The following is a 17,984-nucleotide window of genomic DNA, read 5'->3' as shown; positions in this document are numbered from 1 at the left end:
TACACACAACATTCTCAACTCGAGCCTTGCAGAATGAGGAGCATTTGAACCACTTAGAGGACCTCATAAGGTCCATATTATTGTATTACCATATAACACCCTACATTCTAACCTACAGGCCTGAAGAAGCAGTTGAACCACTTGGAGGACCTCATAAGGTCCATATTACTATATTACCACATAACACCCAACATTCTCACCAAAACCCCCTAAGAAGGAGGAGCAGTTGAACCCCTTGGATGACCAAATAAGGTCCATATTATTGTATTACCATATAACACCCAATATTCTCACCCAGATCCCTGAAGAAGGGGGAGCCATATTGCTCCAAAACCCGTAAGCTCTATACCTTTGACCCATCATCAGTCAAATCTGGAACTGAAAGTTTCAGGTGTATGACTTCTTACCCAAGGTGCTCACTTTGGTAGCAAAGTCTTGCCAAATATACCAGTTGAGCAAACCTGAAAATGCCCTCTATTAATAAAGCCAGGAAACGCAAACCACACAGAATAACTGATGGAGACCATAGTAGACAAGAAAGCAAAAAATGTTTATTGTCAAAAAAGTAAACCGCATAGTAAACACATTTTATCATAAGAAGACCTCTTCTCTTTTGGTTAGGGGATAAAAAAATACATTCACATTTTATTTAAAAGTATACAAAATGTGTAGGATTTGGGGTTACGCCCAAGAATTTCCGGGCATGTCGTTACACCCTGCCTTTGTGGCCATGAAATGTTATGTAGATACAGTATGACTATGTATGGATGCTATATGAATACCCTTGTGTTGCAACCGTCATGTGAATCATCCAAATTGTAGTTCAGGACTCAATGTAGGAGCCACCACCTGGGGTTCACTTATTTTTAACTGAGCATCGTGGGCAGACCCTCCAACTGTATACTTTCACCCAGCACAGTTCTGGTTTTTAAACATGCATGTTGATTCTTGGGCCATTTATTGGTCTCTACATAACTTTAGTGTCTTTGAAATGTTGTAGGGTGTGTGTGGATATGATAAGCCTTGACACTCATGTTTACCCTTCCCCTGCTGTGTGGCTCCTTCTATAACCTTTGTGGCTATCTATCTTATGGTATTAGTCTGGGTTGGCATATAGCTGTGGCATTAAATAAATAGGATTTGCTAAACTCGCTGAGAATCCAAAAGGATGCAAAAAGCTAAATCTAAGCTTCATGGAGATGCCCACGTTCACATGTTTATGAATTTTATGAAGATGTGTGAATATTTTGGATGACATGTAGGTGTACATAAATTTAGTCTTCTTCTTTGCATCTTCTAAGTCTTGCTTTGGCTTCCTCCTGCCTGTTCCTCCAGGCAGCAATGATAGCATCATCATCATCCATTTCTTTTGCTTCCTCTTTGTTCTTTCTATAACGAGACCATCTTCCCTCAGAACTTTGACTTTCCATTGGATTTCCATTCTCTTTGTCCTCGTCATCTTCACTCTTCCTGGAACTTGGAGTAAATTTTCTTTTAGAGCTGAAATCAAATGAATCCGTCTTACTGGAATCTTCAAGATCTTGAAAACGACTTGTTCTAGCTCTCCTAGTGCTGGAGAGGTCAAAGTCATCCAATCCGTTTCTGTCTTCTGAATGGTCACTGAAGTGGGGTTCCGGGCTCTCGTTCTTCATGTACTGAGAGTTGTGAGCTTTAGACTTCCATACGTAGTTGCTTTCTTCTTCTGAGGATGCTGAAAACCTTGATGAAGATTGCTGGGTGTCTCTGTAACTCTGGTAAGATGAAGAAGCATCTTTGTCTTCTTCTGTTGATCTCCTGCTGTATTCACCAACTTCAGAATTTGTCTCTCTCTGATGGTCTGATCTCCTTGCAATCTTTTCTGAAATGTTCTCACTTTCTGATGTTGTTTTGCTTTCGGTTTTCACATTATTGAGCCATTTGCTAATATTCCTCTCCAGCTCAGAGCTGGTACTCTTGGAACTGTAAAACTGACTGCCTGAATAGGAAGCCTTTTCACTTTTGTCCCACTCTCGACTTGTAGACAGTCGGGAACTCTGATAGTTTGTACTTGAGATGCTCTCCTTCTCCTTTTCTTCCTCGTCATTGTCTTTTGCCTTTTTCTTTTTGTACATATGGCTGCGCTTGTTATCAGACACAACTTTTTCCTTACGATACTGGGCTAATTTTTCTGTGAGCTCCTCTCTCAATTCGTTTTCTTTCTGGTTAAGCTTTTTTAGGTCAACATCATCCATGAAGAGTCCATACAAAGGCACACTGGTTTGGGTGATCTTCCTCTTTGCACTTGATATGTTTGTATTTGAACTCATTGATGTGTTGTAAGATAACACAGAGTCCGTACTCTTAAAGTCCCTTTGTTGCAGCCCAGAACCAGACAGGCGGGACCCATCAGCTCCGCCAAGTATTGAAGATCTGTCGTCATCCATTCTTCTTCCAAGATCTCCAGAAGCCATACTCATAGCTGAGGAAGCTCGGGACATCATCATGATCTCATTCGTTTTTTGAGCAATGGTTTCATTCACCACATTTGCTATCCAGTTTTGAATGCTTGTGATGGCAATGGCATCTCCAGCACCAGGAGGCAGATTGGGTGGAGGAGCTAGGGGTACCTGTGCTTGACTTGCCTGAGACACCCGTGATCTGTTGCTTTGCATGCTTAACACAGACGCTGTGTCACTAGCACCACTAGCCGACTGGGCACCAGCAAAAAGAGCAGCTAATGGGATAGTACCGCTCAATGAACTTTCATTATCCCAACCACAAATAGATTGGCTCTCCTCTAAGTTCTGCTTGGAGCGTTCCAGGAGCTCAACCCTCCTCTGCCTGCGTTTAACAGTTGCGCTGTCTTCACCTTTGGCAATTTCGACAATTTCATCTTTATTTTCATTGCCCACTTTCTTTTGTTGTTTTAACTTCCATTCTTGGTAAGCTTTTACATCAACATCCGACTGGCTGGTTTCATCATCTTCTCTCTTCTTGTTTTCATCTTTGCTTTGAGAATCAGAAGCTTCTGAATCCTTTTTATGGAAACCAAACTGTATTCTTTTAACCTTCCACCTCTCCAGTGGAGTAAGTTTACTTTTGTTGTTTTTGCAAAAGTTGAACAGGGAACCTCCCTCTGAGCAAAGACTTTCCTCATCAATGTCCTTGACTTTAATTTTATCCCCTTTCTCAGCCTTAGTCTTGGCTTCCTTTTCAATTTCTAAGAGTCTTTCATTCCACATGTCCCAGGTACTATCTGTAGATACGGAATCCGATCTCCCCTTTTTCATTCTACTTGCAGCAAATTGCTGTTTCAGCATCCGAATCTCCTGAGAGGTAACGCTTTCCACATCGCTTATTTCACTTGGTGAATATCTTCTCTCACTCATTAGAGAACTTATGTCATCTCCAGGGTCGAGCGATTGATATTTACTGTTTTCTTTCTGCCAGTTGTAAATCATCTGCCGGACATAATCTTCATCTGCGTCTTCTGGAAGTTGAGGGCCTTGTCCACTTTCTATTGTTGGTAGCTCTTTAGGTGGAAGCCCTTGTTTTCTTCTCCATTCTTCATACAGTTTTTCTTCTTCATCTTCGTCAATGAGTGTAGGCTGTTTTGAAACCACACTTGACTTTCCCATCATGCTCATGGCACTGCCCATGACGCTATTTGTATCTTCTTCCTCCACGCTGATAGAGTGAGCCTTGGCACTAATGACACTCTCCACATCTTCTTCCTCTACCACTATCGAATGTGCCTTGGCTTGTATGACGGAACCTTGACTGGTATTATCATCATCGTCATCTACATCAAAATATTCACGTTCCTCAAGCAAGGTTTCATTAAGTTCTCTAAGCTGTTTAATAAAGCCATCGTTGGGGTAGATTGCTCGCTTTTTGCGTAACGTCATTAGGGCTTCTAGAATGGTCATGTGGTGAAAGATCATCAAGTACGCTGAAACCAGGACTGCTGATCGACTCATGCCCATCTCACTGTTCACCAAAACTTTACCTGTAAAAAAAAAAAAAGAAAAAAAGAATTGAGATTGTCATTACTCTGAAAGTTGCAAATATCTGAAATAAAATATAACTTGACAAAATTTTAGATGTTAGTTGATTTTTTTTAGGTTTGTATTTGTACGAAGGTTCTTCAAAACGTTTCTGCACTTTTTTAAAAGTCTAATAAATTTTAAAAAGTGCGGAAACTTTTTGAGACCCCTCGTCGGTCAGGTGTAAATTTAGTATCTTTGTAAAAGCTTGATACTTTAAGGACTCAAGCCCTGTTGGGCTTTTATGGCTGTCTGTTTTTCCACGTGGAAGGATCTTCCTCGCTTTCTGTTCTAGTGACAATGGACAATGACAAAAGGAGAACTCTCCAAAGAAGACACACTCATCCATTAACCACTTGCTTACTGGGCACCCTAACCCCCCTCAGTCCAAGACCAATTTTCAGCTTTCAGCGCTGATGCACTTTGAATGACAATTGCGCGGGCATACAACACTGTACCCAAATGAAATTTTTATCATTTTTTTCCCACAAATAGAGCTTTCTTTTGGTGGTATTTAGTTACAGCTCGGAGTTTTATATTTTGCTAAACAAACAAAAAAAGATGCAAAAAAAAAAAAATCATGTTTAATAGTTTGTTATAAAATTTAGCAAACGGGTCATTTTTCTCCTTCATTGAAGTGCGCTGATTAGGCGGCACTGATAGGCTGCACTGGTGGGCACTGATGGGCTGCATTGGTGGGCACTGATAGGCTGCATTGGTGGGCACTGATAGGCTGCACTGGTGGGCACTGATAGGCATAGTTAAGGCGGCACTAATAGGCACAGATAAGGCGGCACCGATGGGCACAGATAAGGCGGCACTGATGGGCAAAGATGGGCACGGATGGGTGGCACGGGTGGGTGGCATGGATGGGTGGCACGGATGAGCACTGATAGGTACCACTGATAGATGGGACTGATGGGCACTGATAGGTGGCACTAATAGGTGGCTCTGATAGGTGGCACTGCTGGGCACTGATGGGCGGCACTGCTGGGCACTGGTAGATGACACTGATGGGCACGGATAAGTGGCACTGGGGTGTAGCACCTTTGAGGCAGATTGTGGGCACTGCTGGGTGGCACTGTGGGTGGCACTGTGGGCACTGCTGGGTGGCACTGTGGGCACTGCTGGGTGGCACTGTGGGCACTGCTGGGTGGCACTGTGGGCACGGCTGGGTGGCACTGACGGGGGGCACTTACTTTTTAAAAATTTGGCACTGCAGGGGGCAGGTGGGCACTGGCAGGGGGCAGGTGGGCACTAGCAGGGCTGGCCGTGATCAGGACTGATGTCCCGATCACGGCCGCCGGTGATCGGCTTTTTTTTTCTCCTCGCGCTGTCAGCGCGAGGAGGAATAATAGCCGATTGCCGGCTCCGTTATATCACATGATCAGCTGTCATTGGCTGACAGCTGATCACGTGATAAGGGGTCGGATCGACCCCTTGCACGGATCGGTGATCAGGCGAGTCTCATGGACTCGCCGATCACAGAGCACGCCGCGCGCGCCCCTCAGGGGGCGCGCAGGCCGCTCGTGCACGGGACAACGTCAATAGACGTAGTCCCGGCAAAGGAGATCCGCGCTGTAGCCGTCATTTGGCTGTAGCGCGGATCTCAAGTGGTTAAAAACACTTCTTTAATATGGTGGGAAAGGATAAGAACTTTTGTAAGTCCACTTTCATGTCTGAAGAAATTCCTGTGATGTTGGTCACCACCAGGACACAAAATGAGAAATCTTATATTTTTTCTTCTCTCTCTTTCTCAAAATCGTCTGTTGGTAATCCTGATAAATAAATCAGTGGTCTCCAAACTGCATCCTGGGGAACAGATGCAGCTCTTTGCTCACCTTTATTTGGTCCTTGGGGCTGACACCAACAATGGGGAATACTTCCTGTCGCTAACACCAGCAATGGGGCACTATTCCTCCCACTAACATCATAGATGGGGCAAAATTATTTCTATTGACATCAACGATGGGGCATAATTCCTTCCATTGATACCAACTATGGGCCAGAATTCTTCCCACTGATACCAACGATGGGGCAGGATTCTGGACACTAGAAAATTTTCTAATCCCAGTGGCCCTATTCCAACCCCCCTAAAGCCTGGAGGACAGTAATCTGGTCCTTTGTTTAAAAAGTTTGGAGACCCCTGGTTTACATCAATGGAAATGATAAGTGTGCAGACTTCTTTACAATATCCAATTTGTTTTTTTTATGTAGCAACATTTGACATTTTCACAGAGCTAGAGTTATTGCAATTGTCACTCTGATGTTACATTTAACGTAATGACCTCCATATTTTGGTGGAGGTGACAACGTAACATTCAGCACATTATCCCATTTAAGGCAGCCGTTTCTACTCCATCCCACCATTGCTTTGTTTTGTTTTTTCTTTACAGACAATAAGCATGCAGGTAGTGCTTTGCTTTTTTATTAGAAAACCCAGCATAGTTCTTGAATTTGAGTGTCATGGATGCTTCTTCTAAAGTGTCAGCAATGTATCTCTCCTACCCTCTATAGGCTAAATGAAATAGGTACTTGTCAACCAGGACAAATGCCTATGGTTGGCCAGCCGCCAGATCATATCTGAATGTTTGACTGCCCTCTACTTTCCTTGGCCACCTTTACTTGAAATAGCATTGGTGATTTTTTCAGTCTTTGAAGCCCAAGTGCAGCCAAACAGTTTTTTCGATTTTGTGGGTTAGAACCATAGTCATGTTTAAATTGCCTTATGTGTCCTTTTGCTGTGTCCCCATTGGGAATATTTACTTTTACTGTGCATGTGACAAGAACGATGCCTGGACAAGGTCAACCCGTGCAAATGGCAAAGATTGACACTTTGGGCCCAATTTTTTTTTTACTTAGGGGTGTACTCACTTTTGTTGCCAGCGGTTTAGACATTAACGGTTGTATGTTGAGTTATTTTGAAGGGGCAGCAAATTTACACTGTTATACAAGCTGTACACTCACTACTTTACATTGTAGCAAAGTGTAATTTCTTCAGTGTTGTCACATGAAAAGATAGAATAAAATATTTACAAAAATGTGAGGGGTGTACTCACTTTTGTGTGAGTGTATCTATCTATCACCCTCCCACCCCGTTTTTTTTTTTTTTCGTTTTTTTTTTCTTTCAATTTTATTGAGGGGTGTACTCACTTTTGTGAGCTACTGTATGTAAACAAAGCAGAGCTCTGTCCCGTCAGCTGGGATGTACTGAATTTTGTTTCCCTGCAAAGCAGAGAATACAATCCTGCACATCACTGGGTGAAAGCATCCCGCAGTAAATACAAAAACACTGGTTAGGCACACATTTAACCCTTTGATCGCCCTAGATGTTTAACCCTTTCCCAGCCAGTGTCATTAGTACAGTGCATATTTTTTAGCACTGATCACTGTATTAGTGTCCCTGGTTGCCGCAAAGTGTCAAAAGCGCCAGTGTCTGATTATCTGCCGCAATATCGCAGTCCTGCTATCGCAGTCCCACCATAAGTAATTTATCTCCACCATTACTAGTATTAAATAAATAAATTAAAAGTCCATAAATATATCCCATAGTTTGTAGATGCGGTAACGTTTGCATAAACCAATCAATATACACTTATTGGGATTTTTTAATTTATTTTTTTTATCAAAAACATCTACATGTTTTTGATAAAAAAAAAAAATCCCAATAAGTGTATATTGATTGGTTTATGCAAACGTTATAGCAATACCAATGTAGCAATGTAGCAATCATATTGGATTTAAATTATGAAGAATTTTTTTTTTTTTTTTTAATCTTTTTATTGAATATGTGTTATAGCATAAAGTAAAAACATTGTTTTTTTTTTCATGTTGGTCTTTTTTGTTTATAGTGCACAGTGATGATCAAATGTTTTTGATTAAAAAAAAAAATCACAATAAGTGTATATTGATTGGTTTATGCAAACGTTATAGCAATACCAATGTAGCAACGATATTGGATTCAAATTATGAAGAAATTTGTTTTTTTTTTTTAAAAGTTTTTATTGGATATGTGTTATAGCATAAAGTAAAAACATTGTTTTTTTTTTTTTCATGTTGTTCTTTTTTTGTTTATAGCGCACAGTGATGATCAAATACCGCCAAAAGAAAACTCTATTTGCGGGGGGGAAAAAAAATGACATAAATGTTATTTGGGTACAACATCGCATGTTCACGCAATTGTCAGTTAAAGTAACGCACAAAAAAATGGCCTGGTCATGAATAGGGGTAAATGTTCAGGAGGTCAAGTGGTTAAAGGCAATAAATAAAATAAAGTTTATTATTTTTACTCGTGAAAATACTCGGTATCGGCACCTATACCAGTATGGGTACTGGTGCAACCCTAGTTTATATGAAATTGTAATACCACTTTAAGCTCTGTAAAAGTTTTTATTTAGTTGTGAAAACCTGTGTTGGGTAACTTGAGGTGTAATAAAGAAAGTGTTATATTCCAGCTGAATATCTAGCTTGTTCCACCCAGAGTTCTATTCAAGCGGAGTCCTGCAGTAGCACAGAGTAACTTGTGTGTGCTCAGGCGCAGAGTCAAACTACTTCCAGAAAACCGAGATCTGACTGTAAATTATATTATTATACTGCAATTTTATTTTTATCCTTTGTTATTGTTAAGCCTAAAATATCGCTGAAACCCCTGATGATTCATCACCCAATTTCAGGTCTGTCAAGCAGCAGCAGGGTATTTTTATCTGTTTTGTGGACACAGGGGCCTCTCTCTCCGAGAAGGGACTGGTGGTGGCAGCTCTTGTGGTGTGCGCAACTCCGCTCATAAACACAACAGCAGCTTATGTGTTCAGAGGAACGAGAATCAAGCATGTGCAAAAATCAGGATTGCGTACAGAAGTATATCTTCATTGATGAAGACAATGGGGTTGATTTACTAAAGGCAAATAGACTGTGCACTTTGTAAAGTGTAGTTGCTTCACAGATTAGTAAATGAGCAGAAGCTCTGCTGACATCATCCAATCATGTGCAAGCAAAAATGCTGTTTTTTTTTTTTTTCCCTTGCATGTGATTGGGTATTCTTTGAAAAGTAAAGCCTTACCTCATTTACTAAGCTCTGGAGCAACTGCACTTGCACAGTCTATGGGGGTTATTTACGAAAGGCAACTCCACTTTGCACTGCAAGTGCACTTGGAAGTGCAGTCGCTGTAAATATAAGGGGTAGATCTGAAATGAGGGGAAGCTCTGCTGGTTTTATCATCCAATCATGTGCAAGCTAAAATGCATTTTTTTTTATTTTCCTTGCATGTCCCCCTCGGATCTACAGCGACTTTACTTCCAAGTGCACTTTCAGTGCAAAGTGGATTTTCCTTTAGTAAATAACCCCCTATTTGTCTTTAGTAAATCAACCCCTATAGTACAGGCCAGTCTGACAGTTTAATAGAACATTTACAAAACTAGAACAAATGTGTATCTCCTCACTCCTCCACCCTATGTTCCTCTCCTCCTATCAGCTCTCCACCTTCTCATCTCCTGTCCCCTGTCCTCTTCCTTTTCATCTTTCTCCCTTCTTCTACTGCCCTACTGATCATCTCATCTCCTGCTCACTCCTCTACTCTCTCCTTTTCCTTCCTATCTTCTCCATCCCTACCCTGCTCTCATGTCTTCTTATCTCCTGTCCTCCCACCCTCCAAGCCCCTATGTTCTACCCCTTCCCTCCTCTTCTCTCATCTCCTCACCTCTTTTCTCTTATTCTTCCTTATCCCCCCCTCCTCTCTGCTTTTTTTCATACATTCTCTCCTCTGCAGTTCTCACATCTCTTGTCCCATCCACTTCTCTCATCTCCTGCTCACTCCTCTACTCTCTCCTTTTCTTTCCTATCTTCTCCATCTCTTCTTAGATCTTCTTATCACCTGTCCCCCCAGCCTCCAAGCCCCTATGTTCTACCCCTTCCCTCCTCTTCCCTCATCTTCTCACCTCTTTTCTCTTATTCTTCCTTATCCTCCCCTCCTCTCTGCTTTTTCTCATACGTTCTCTCCTCTCCATTTCTCACATCTCTTGTCCCCTCTACTTCTCTCATCTCCTGCTCACTCCTCTACTCTCTCCTTTTCCTTCCTATCTTCTCCATCCCTACCCTGCTCTCATGTCTTCTTATCTCCTGTCCTTCCACCCTCCAAGCCCCTATGTTCTACCCCTTCCCTCCTCTTCTCTCATCTCCTCACCTCGTTTCTCTTATTCTTCCTTATCCCCCCTCCTCTCTGCTTTTTTTCATACATTCTCTCCTCTTCAGTTCTCATAACTCTTGTCCCCTCCACTTCTCTCATCTCCTGTCCCCTCCATTCTTCGACTCTGCCTTCTTCCCTGTCCCTCTTCTTCTCCACTCTGTTGCCCTGTCCTATACTTAAATCTCTTTTTTCCCTCCACTCCTCTCCTCCCTTGAGCCTGTCACTCATTTTCACCTCTCCTTTCCTCTCTCATCCCTTGTCCCTTTAACTCATCTACCCTCTTGTGCCCTCCACTTATCTCCTCTCCCTTTTACTTATTTTTTGTCCCCTCCACTCATTTCCTCTCTCTTCTTCTCTTCTTTTGTCCCCAGCATCTTCTAATTTATTGTCCTTTCTCCTCCTCCTCCTCCTCTCATCGATTGTTCCTTTCACTTATCTCCTCTCTTTCCCTCTCTTTTCCTCTTGTAGCAACCTCCGGGGCCTCTAGGGGCCTGACGGTGACCTCAAGCGTTAGGGAGAGCTGACATCCTTCCTTGCAGAGTGGGTTACCAGGCATGGTGGGTGTGATGCAAGATGGAAATGATGGGCACCAGTCACTTTTTGAATGCGAACAAGAGATTTATTGTCAGTTAACAATAACCGTGGGAGAGCGGGTTAGGGCCAGGACACCCTTAGGTAGATGCAATGTTAATTGGCAGACTCCGAGACACTATAGGTAGACAGTTATACAGTGAAAAGGCCTCCAGCCGGGTGCCACATCTATATAGGTAGGAGACGCTGTCTCCTATGGCAACTGAACTTGTAATAGTCACTAAAAGTAGTCATACATAACTCTTGGAATAGAAGTTTGGGAGTTTAAACCCCAACCAGAACTCACCAGAGGCAAGGGAGCAGGTGGACTATCTTGGTACAGTGTAGGAAAAATACGCCTGCTCCCTTGCCTCTGGTGAGTTCTGGTTGGGTTCCAAACTCCCAAACTTCTATTCTATTTAGCCTCAGATGATGGTACAAATGTTTTTCTACATTTTATATTCTTTATATTTATATATATATATTTTTTATTTTACATTTTATATTCACTAAACATTATTTTCTGAGGCCACACATTTTTGAGTACATAACTCTTGGTAATACAGAATAGTTCTTCTCTTATCTCACAGTATCCCACTGTAGGTCTTCACTCACTGAGCTCCCAGCCTCTCACTAGACTTCCAGATCCCAGTCACTGGATTCCCTGAGCTCTTCCACAGCTATCCCACTGTACACTCCTCAAGCGTCACCCCCGATAACCTGCTGGGTCCCTGGCTTGTCACTCGCTGAAGCTTTGCCACTTCTTCACTGTCCCCGGCTGGTGAGAAGACTGTTATGGTACTTGCTCAAGCTTACTCACAGTAGTCTCTGGTAATAAGGTGGATGGTCCCTTAGTAGCGACTGCTTCTCCTTTACCTCTGACCACAACTGGTTCCCCATCCGGTTGAACTTTCACAACTTGGTTGGACTCCAATCCTGCAGTCCCAATCCTACGCTGCTTCTCCTGCTCCTGGATAGGACTCAGGCAGCCTTGCAGCCAGGTGTCCCCGGGATAGGCCTCTGGCTTCCGGCCTAGCAACCCTGGGCGGCATAACACACATCCACCTAGACAGCTGTCCAGGAGGCACAGAACCCCAATCACTTGACTCCACCCAAATAAATAGGCTCTCCCAGCAGGCCAAGGAATTAAAGAAACCCCTGCCAATTGGCTGAGGCACCCCATCCATTCATAATCTGACCTTGCTAAGTCCTTGTCGATCTAATGCCAACGGCCACAGTGCCACCTAGTGACAGAAGAGAAAAGGTGCGGCAATTCCAGAATTGGAGAGGAATCAGTGGATCTTCTAACAATTAGCCAGGACAAAATTATTAGCAACCCTGCCTAAACACCAGGGTGCTACACTCTCTTGCCCCCTCTACTACTCTCTTTCACATCTTCACTACTTTACCCTTTTCTCTTCATCTCTTCTTTTCTCATTGTCTTGTTCCCCTTTTCCGCTCCTATTCTTTACTCTAATCTCTTGTCTCTTCCAGTCCTCTCATCTCCTGTCCCCTCCACTTCTTTCCCCTCCTTTCCCTTCCTACCTGTCTCGTTTTCCTCGCTCCCCTGTCCCCTTCACTCCTGCCCTATTTCTTTCACTAATTTATTGTCCCCTTCACTCATCTCCTTCCTATTTGCCCTTTTCTCCTCTCATAATTTGTCCCCTTCACTAATCATCATCTCTCTTTTCTCTTCTCCTCCTCTCATCTTTTGACCCCTCCACTCCTTTCTACTATTGTGCCCTTCACTCTGCTCTCTGTTTCTCATCTCTTGTCCCCTTCACTCATCTCTACTTTTCCTCTCTCCTCCTCTCATCTCTTGCCTCTGCTACTTCTCTCCTCTTATGTCCTCCTCTCCTCTCTCCTCCTATCTTTTGTTCCGTCCATGCATCTCTTCTTCTTTCCTATCTCCTCCTCTTGCCTCCTTTGTCCTCTAGTCCTCTCCCTTTTTCTCCTCACCTCTTTTCTACTTCACTCTCATTAGTTGACCTATACCATCATCTCTTGTACTTTCCACTCATCTCATGTCCCCTCCACACCTTTCTTCTCCTCTCCTCACCTCTTCCTTCCTCGCTGTCCCAATTCTCCTCCCCTCTCTTCTCCAATCTCTTGTGCCCCCCACTCTTCTCCTCACTTGTGCCCCCCACCCCTCTGATCTCTCTTTCACTAAATTCTAATTCTTGTTCTCTTCCCCAATCTCCACTCTATTTGTCTCATCTCTTGCCCTTTTCAATCACTTCCCTTCTCCTCCTGTAATCTTTTGTCTCCTCCACTCCTCTCCCCTTTTTGTGCCCTCCTCTCCTCTCTTTTTCTCCACTCCCTTCTCCTTCTCTTATCTCTTGATCCCTCCACTCATCTCCTCTTCTTTCCTATTACCTCCTCTCATCTCTTCTGCCCTCTAGGCCTCTCCTCCCTTCTCATCTCTTGTCCTATACTATAATCTCTTGTCCTTTTCACTCATCTCTTGTCCCCTGCACTCCTTTCTTCTACTCACCTCATTCTTCCTCCCTGTCCCCATTTTCCTCCCCTCACCTCTCCAACGCTTGACTCTAATCTCATGTCCCCTCCACTACTCTCTTCACATGTGCCCTCCACTCGTCTCCTCTCTCTTTTACCTGTCTCCTTCCTTATCTACACTCTTTTCCCCTTTCTTCCTCTCATTTAATGACTCCTCCACTCCATTCCTCTCTTCTCCTCCCGTATGCCCTCCACCACTCTCTCTTTTTATCATCTCTTGTTTCCTCCAACCATCTCCTCTCACTTCTTCTCTCCTCCTCTGATCTCTTGTCCTCTCTACTCCTCTCCTCCCGTATGCCCTCCACCACTCTCTCTTTCTCTCATCTCTTGTTTCTTCCACCCATCTCCTCTCACTTCTTCTCTCCTCCTTTCATGTTTTGTCCTCTCCACTCCTCTCCTCCCCCTTGAATGATCCTTTCATAAAAAAATGAATGCACACACATAAATAATAATTACCCCTGTAGGTGAGCAAAGCTTCATCAAGGAACTCAGCAGCCGGTCTGAAAAACTTTGAGATGTCGCATTCGGGAAAGTCATCGACTTCAACGCCCATGTACTGGACCTCCATTCCCTTGTAGAATTCGGGCCCGGTAAACACTGTGGTGTTGTGCCCGGCATTCAGAATGTGAGTGATGCCCATCCGCTTCAGGCGCCCCTTGTTGACAGCCACGCTCCTAAAATACAAGAGGAAGTCAGGCACCTGTAAAAGGTCACGTGATCCACTAACACGGCTCCTATGGATTTAAAGAGGCAGTCCATCCAAAAAGTCATGTTTTCATTATTGGTGGAGCCTTATTAGCTAAGACATAGTGATGACAGGGCTATTGTTCTTTACCATTCCAAAAACTGTAAAAAAAAAAAAAAAAAATCATGAATTTAAGAGATACCTCTTAAAACATAAAAAAAATGTCCCCCATGCATACTGCTGTTATAGTGAGGGGTCTGTGAGCTGCACTGTCCATTTACAATCATGTTAGGCTGATTCCAGCTGTCGTTTATTCTGGGAGGGAGATGGAAGGGCGCAACAAAGCCAAGGAGAAGCTTGAAATACGAGAAAGAAAAGTAATGAAATATAACCGAGAAAATGAAGCCTCAATGAAGCAGGCGGAAAAAGTGAAATCTTGTATTTCTATCTGGAATGAGTTTCACATTAAAGAACGCGGCGTGTTCTGTGTTAGCGATTATTGTATATATATACACAGCTCCATCATTACCATTGTCAGTGACAGCGTGGCCTCATTGTCTGAGCCTGGCCTGCTGCTTTCCCCTGGAACATTACTGGTGAATAGAGCCGTATTCCAGAGATCAGCCCTTCCAATGACACAGTCCGGCAATGAGAAATCTCTGGCCTGATTACACCATAATGTGCCGAATAAAGGTGAGCCGCGGTGTGCCATTACAGTGTTATAGACGGATATTACCGAGCCGTGCGCTCCATCCTGGGGAATCATCAACACATGTGTGATGTCTATATCTATCCTTCCATCTCTGTCTATCTACAGTATCATCTATCATCTATGTATCTATCTATCTATCATCTATGTATCTATGTATCTATGTATGTATCTATCTATCTATCTATGTATCTATCTATCTATCTATCTATCTATCTATCTATCTATCTATCTATCTATCTATCTATCTATCTATCTATCTATCTATCTATCTATCTATCTACAGTATCTGCCTATCTATCTATGTATCTATGTATCTATCTATCTGTCTATCTATCTATCTATTATCTATCTATCTATCTACAGTATCTATCTATCTATCTATCTATCTATCTATCTATCTATCTATCTATCTATCTATCTATCTATCTACAGTATCTATCTACAGTATCTATCTACAGTATCTATCTATCTATCTATCTATCTGGGGCAGAACCTCACCAGCCATGAATATAGAAAAAAAAAATTCCCCCCCAAATAAACAGAGCTTTGAGGGACGTAGCTCTGTGGGGTTAGGTAATTGAAGTCCTACCCCACCCACTGGTCAAAATGTGGGGCTCCTGCCACCTATAGCTCCTGGAGATATGGGGCTTCTTGCACAGCCTGTCAGAAGCTACATACAGAGCGACCAGTTTAAATACAAGCTGGCACACTCTGATGGCAGCAGACTAATGCCGCGTACACGCGATCGGAATTTTGGCCAGCAAAAGACCGATGAGAGCTTTTCATCGGAAAATGCGACAGTGTGTATGCTCCATCGGAATTTAGATGGCCGAATTCCCGCCAGCAAAAATTTGAGAGCGTGTTCTCAATTTTCCCAATGGAAATTCCGATCGTGTGTATGCAATTTCCGACGTGCAAAAACTCACGCATGCTCAGATTCAACTACGAGATGGAAGCTATTGGCTACCAGGTATTGAACTTCTTTTTTCTAGTCCTGACGTAGGTGTTGCACGTCACCGCGTTCTTGGCAGTCGGAATTTGGTGTGACCGTGGGTATACAAGACAGCTTGAGCGGAATTCCTTCGGAATTCCGTCGGGAAAAGCATCAGACCTTTTTCCGACCATAATTCCGATTGTGTGTACATGGCATGAGAGGATGAGTTCACAGTGGAGCTCACCTCTTACTTCTTGTCAGAGGCACTGAGCTCAATGGACAGCTTGGAGCCTTGGACCAATGGTAAAGTACACAAGCTGCCCAATAAAATCGCCGCAGTGGAGGCTGTCCTCTCATTGCAGTGTCGTAGAAGAGGGCATGTGTCTAAAAAACAAACTTCCAGCCCAACCCTCTTAAAGTGGTTGTAAACCCTTTTAAAAAAAAATTTAAAGAAAAAAAAAGACCTGCAAGATGAAGGCATAATGAGCTAGTATGCATAGCATACTAGCTCATTATGAATTACTTACCTAAGATCGAAGCCCCCGCAGCGGTCCTTATTCACTGCTCTGGTGACCGACATCTCCCCGGTGGGGGGGGGGGGTACTTACGATTATCGCGGCTCTGGCGCTGTGATTGGCCGGAACCGCGATGACGTCACTCCCGCGCTGCTAATGGCACAGTGCAACTGAAGCTGCGGCACGTCAGTTTGCTTAAGTGCGCATGTGCCATTGACGTCAGCACATGCAAATACAGGGATATCTCCTAACCGTGCAGGTTTAGGAGATATTCAGTGTAGCTACAGGCAAGCCTAATTATATGCTTACCTGTAATAAAAGTGGTTGTAAACTCTTTACACTAGAAGGAAAAAGCATGGGTTTGTGGATATAAGGATTACCCATAATCCCATGTTTTTCTCACACAGTTAAGAGAATGAGAATTTGCTGCTTGCTGAAAAGATATTGTTTTAATTAAGCTAAATCAATATTATTATGCTACAAGTTATAACATAATAATTTATTATTTATCTATTTACTGTGAAATTACTGGTTGGAAGTTATAACTTCAAACTTCAGTAATTTGTCTGTTAAGCCACCTTCTTGAGTACAGTTTTTGAAAATATAGTAAATTACCTTAAAAAAGGATATATAATAATTATTTGTATATTACTTATGGTAATTAACCCCTTGCCACCCAGGCCAATTCTGACGCTTCTCTCCTACATGTAAAAAAAATCATAATTTTTTTGCTAGAAAATTACTCAGACCCCCCCCAAAAATATATTTTTATTAGCAGACACCCTAGGGAATAAAATGATGGTCATGGCAATTTTTTATGTTACACGTTATTTGCGCAGCAATTTTTCAACACATTTTTTTGGGGGGGGGGGAATAACTGTTTCATGAATATGAAAAAAAAAAACACTAAATTTAGCCTGATTTTTTTAATATAATGTGAAATGTATAATGTTAGGTACCTACCATGTCATGCTTTAAAATTGCACAAACTCGTGGAATGGCACCAAACTTTGTTACTAAAGCCCCATACACACTATCAGATTATCTGCTGAGTTTTTCCTTAAGATTTACCAAAACCATGTAATAGAAGGGCCTGCCTGATTGCATACACATTGAAACTCCTAAGGTTTGTCCTCATATTATATGGTTTTGGTAAATCTGAAGGAAAAACTCAGCAGATAATCTGATAGTGTGTATGGGGCTTTACAAATCTTCATAGGTGACGCTTTTAATTTTTTTGTTTACAGGTTACATGTTTAGAGTTACAGAGGAGGTCTAGTGCTATAATTATTGCTCTCGCTCTAACGTTCGCAGCGTATGTAACCTGTGTGTATCTGGCTCTGATACTAGCCGGTGCCTCACCAGCCACTGCCCTCACCGCATGTCCCTGCTAAATATCTATCTTTCCTATCTGTCTATCATACCTATTGTATCATATTTATCCATCTATATCTGGCTACAGTATCTATCTATCTATACTATACTAAATTATCAACAGTATTGGGACTTATGCCTTTACAGCCGTGGCCAAATGTTCTGAAAATTACACAAATATTAATTTTTACAACGTTTGCTGCCTCAGTTTTTATGATGGCAATTTGCTTATACTCCAGAACGTTATGAAGACTGATCAGATGAATTTCAAGTACCTCTTTGCCATGAAAATGAACTTAATGCCAAAAAAAACATTTCCACTGCATTTGTTAAGAAGTGCCAGGACCGTCTCCTACAGTTGATTCAGCTGCAGGATAGGGGCACCACCAGTGCAGAGCTTGCTCAGGAATGGCAGCAGGCAGGTGTGAATCCATCTGCATTCACAATGAGGAGAAGACTTTTGGAGGATG

The 17,984-nt window shown here is 42.6% G+C and overlaps 1 protein-coding gene across 1 annotated transcript in view; it reads right to left on the bottom strand.

Annotated features, from left to right (window-relative positions):
- Positions 1 to 529: 529 nt before the first annotated feature.
- STYXL2 (serine/threonine/tyrosine interacting like 2) overlaps positions 530 to 17,984 on the bottom strand; it is a 150,826-nt gene continuing 133,371 nt past the window's right edge. Inside the window, exons 5-6 of the mRNA XM_077479744.1 lie at positions 13,751 to 13,968; positions 530 to 3,988 (exon numbers count right to left, since the gene is read on the bottom strand). Of these exons, the coding sequence (XP_077335870.1) occupies positions 1,275 to 3,988; positions 13,751 to 13,968 (2,932 nt within the window). The 3' untranslated portion in view covers positions 530 to 1,274. The remainder of the gene's footprint in view (positions 3,989 to 13,750; positions 13,969 to 17,984) is intronic.

The sequence above is a fragment of the Lithobates pipiens genome, unplaced genomic scaffold, assembly GCF_037356315.1.
Source record: "Lithobates pipiens isolate NorthernLeopardFrog02 unplaced genomic scaffold, aLitPip1_a1.2 Scaffold_16, whole genome shotgun sequence".
NCBI classification, from domain to species: domain Eukaryota; kingdom Metazoa; phylum Chordata; class Amphibia; order Anura; family Ranidae; genus Lithobates; species Lithobates pipiens.
This window is presented reverse-complemented; position numbering and strand designations above follow the sequence as displayed.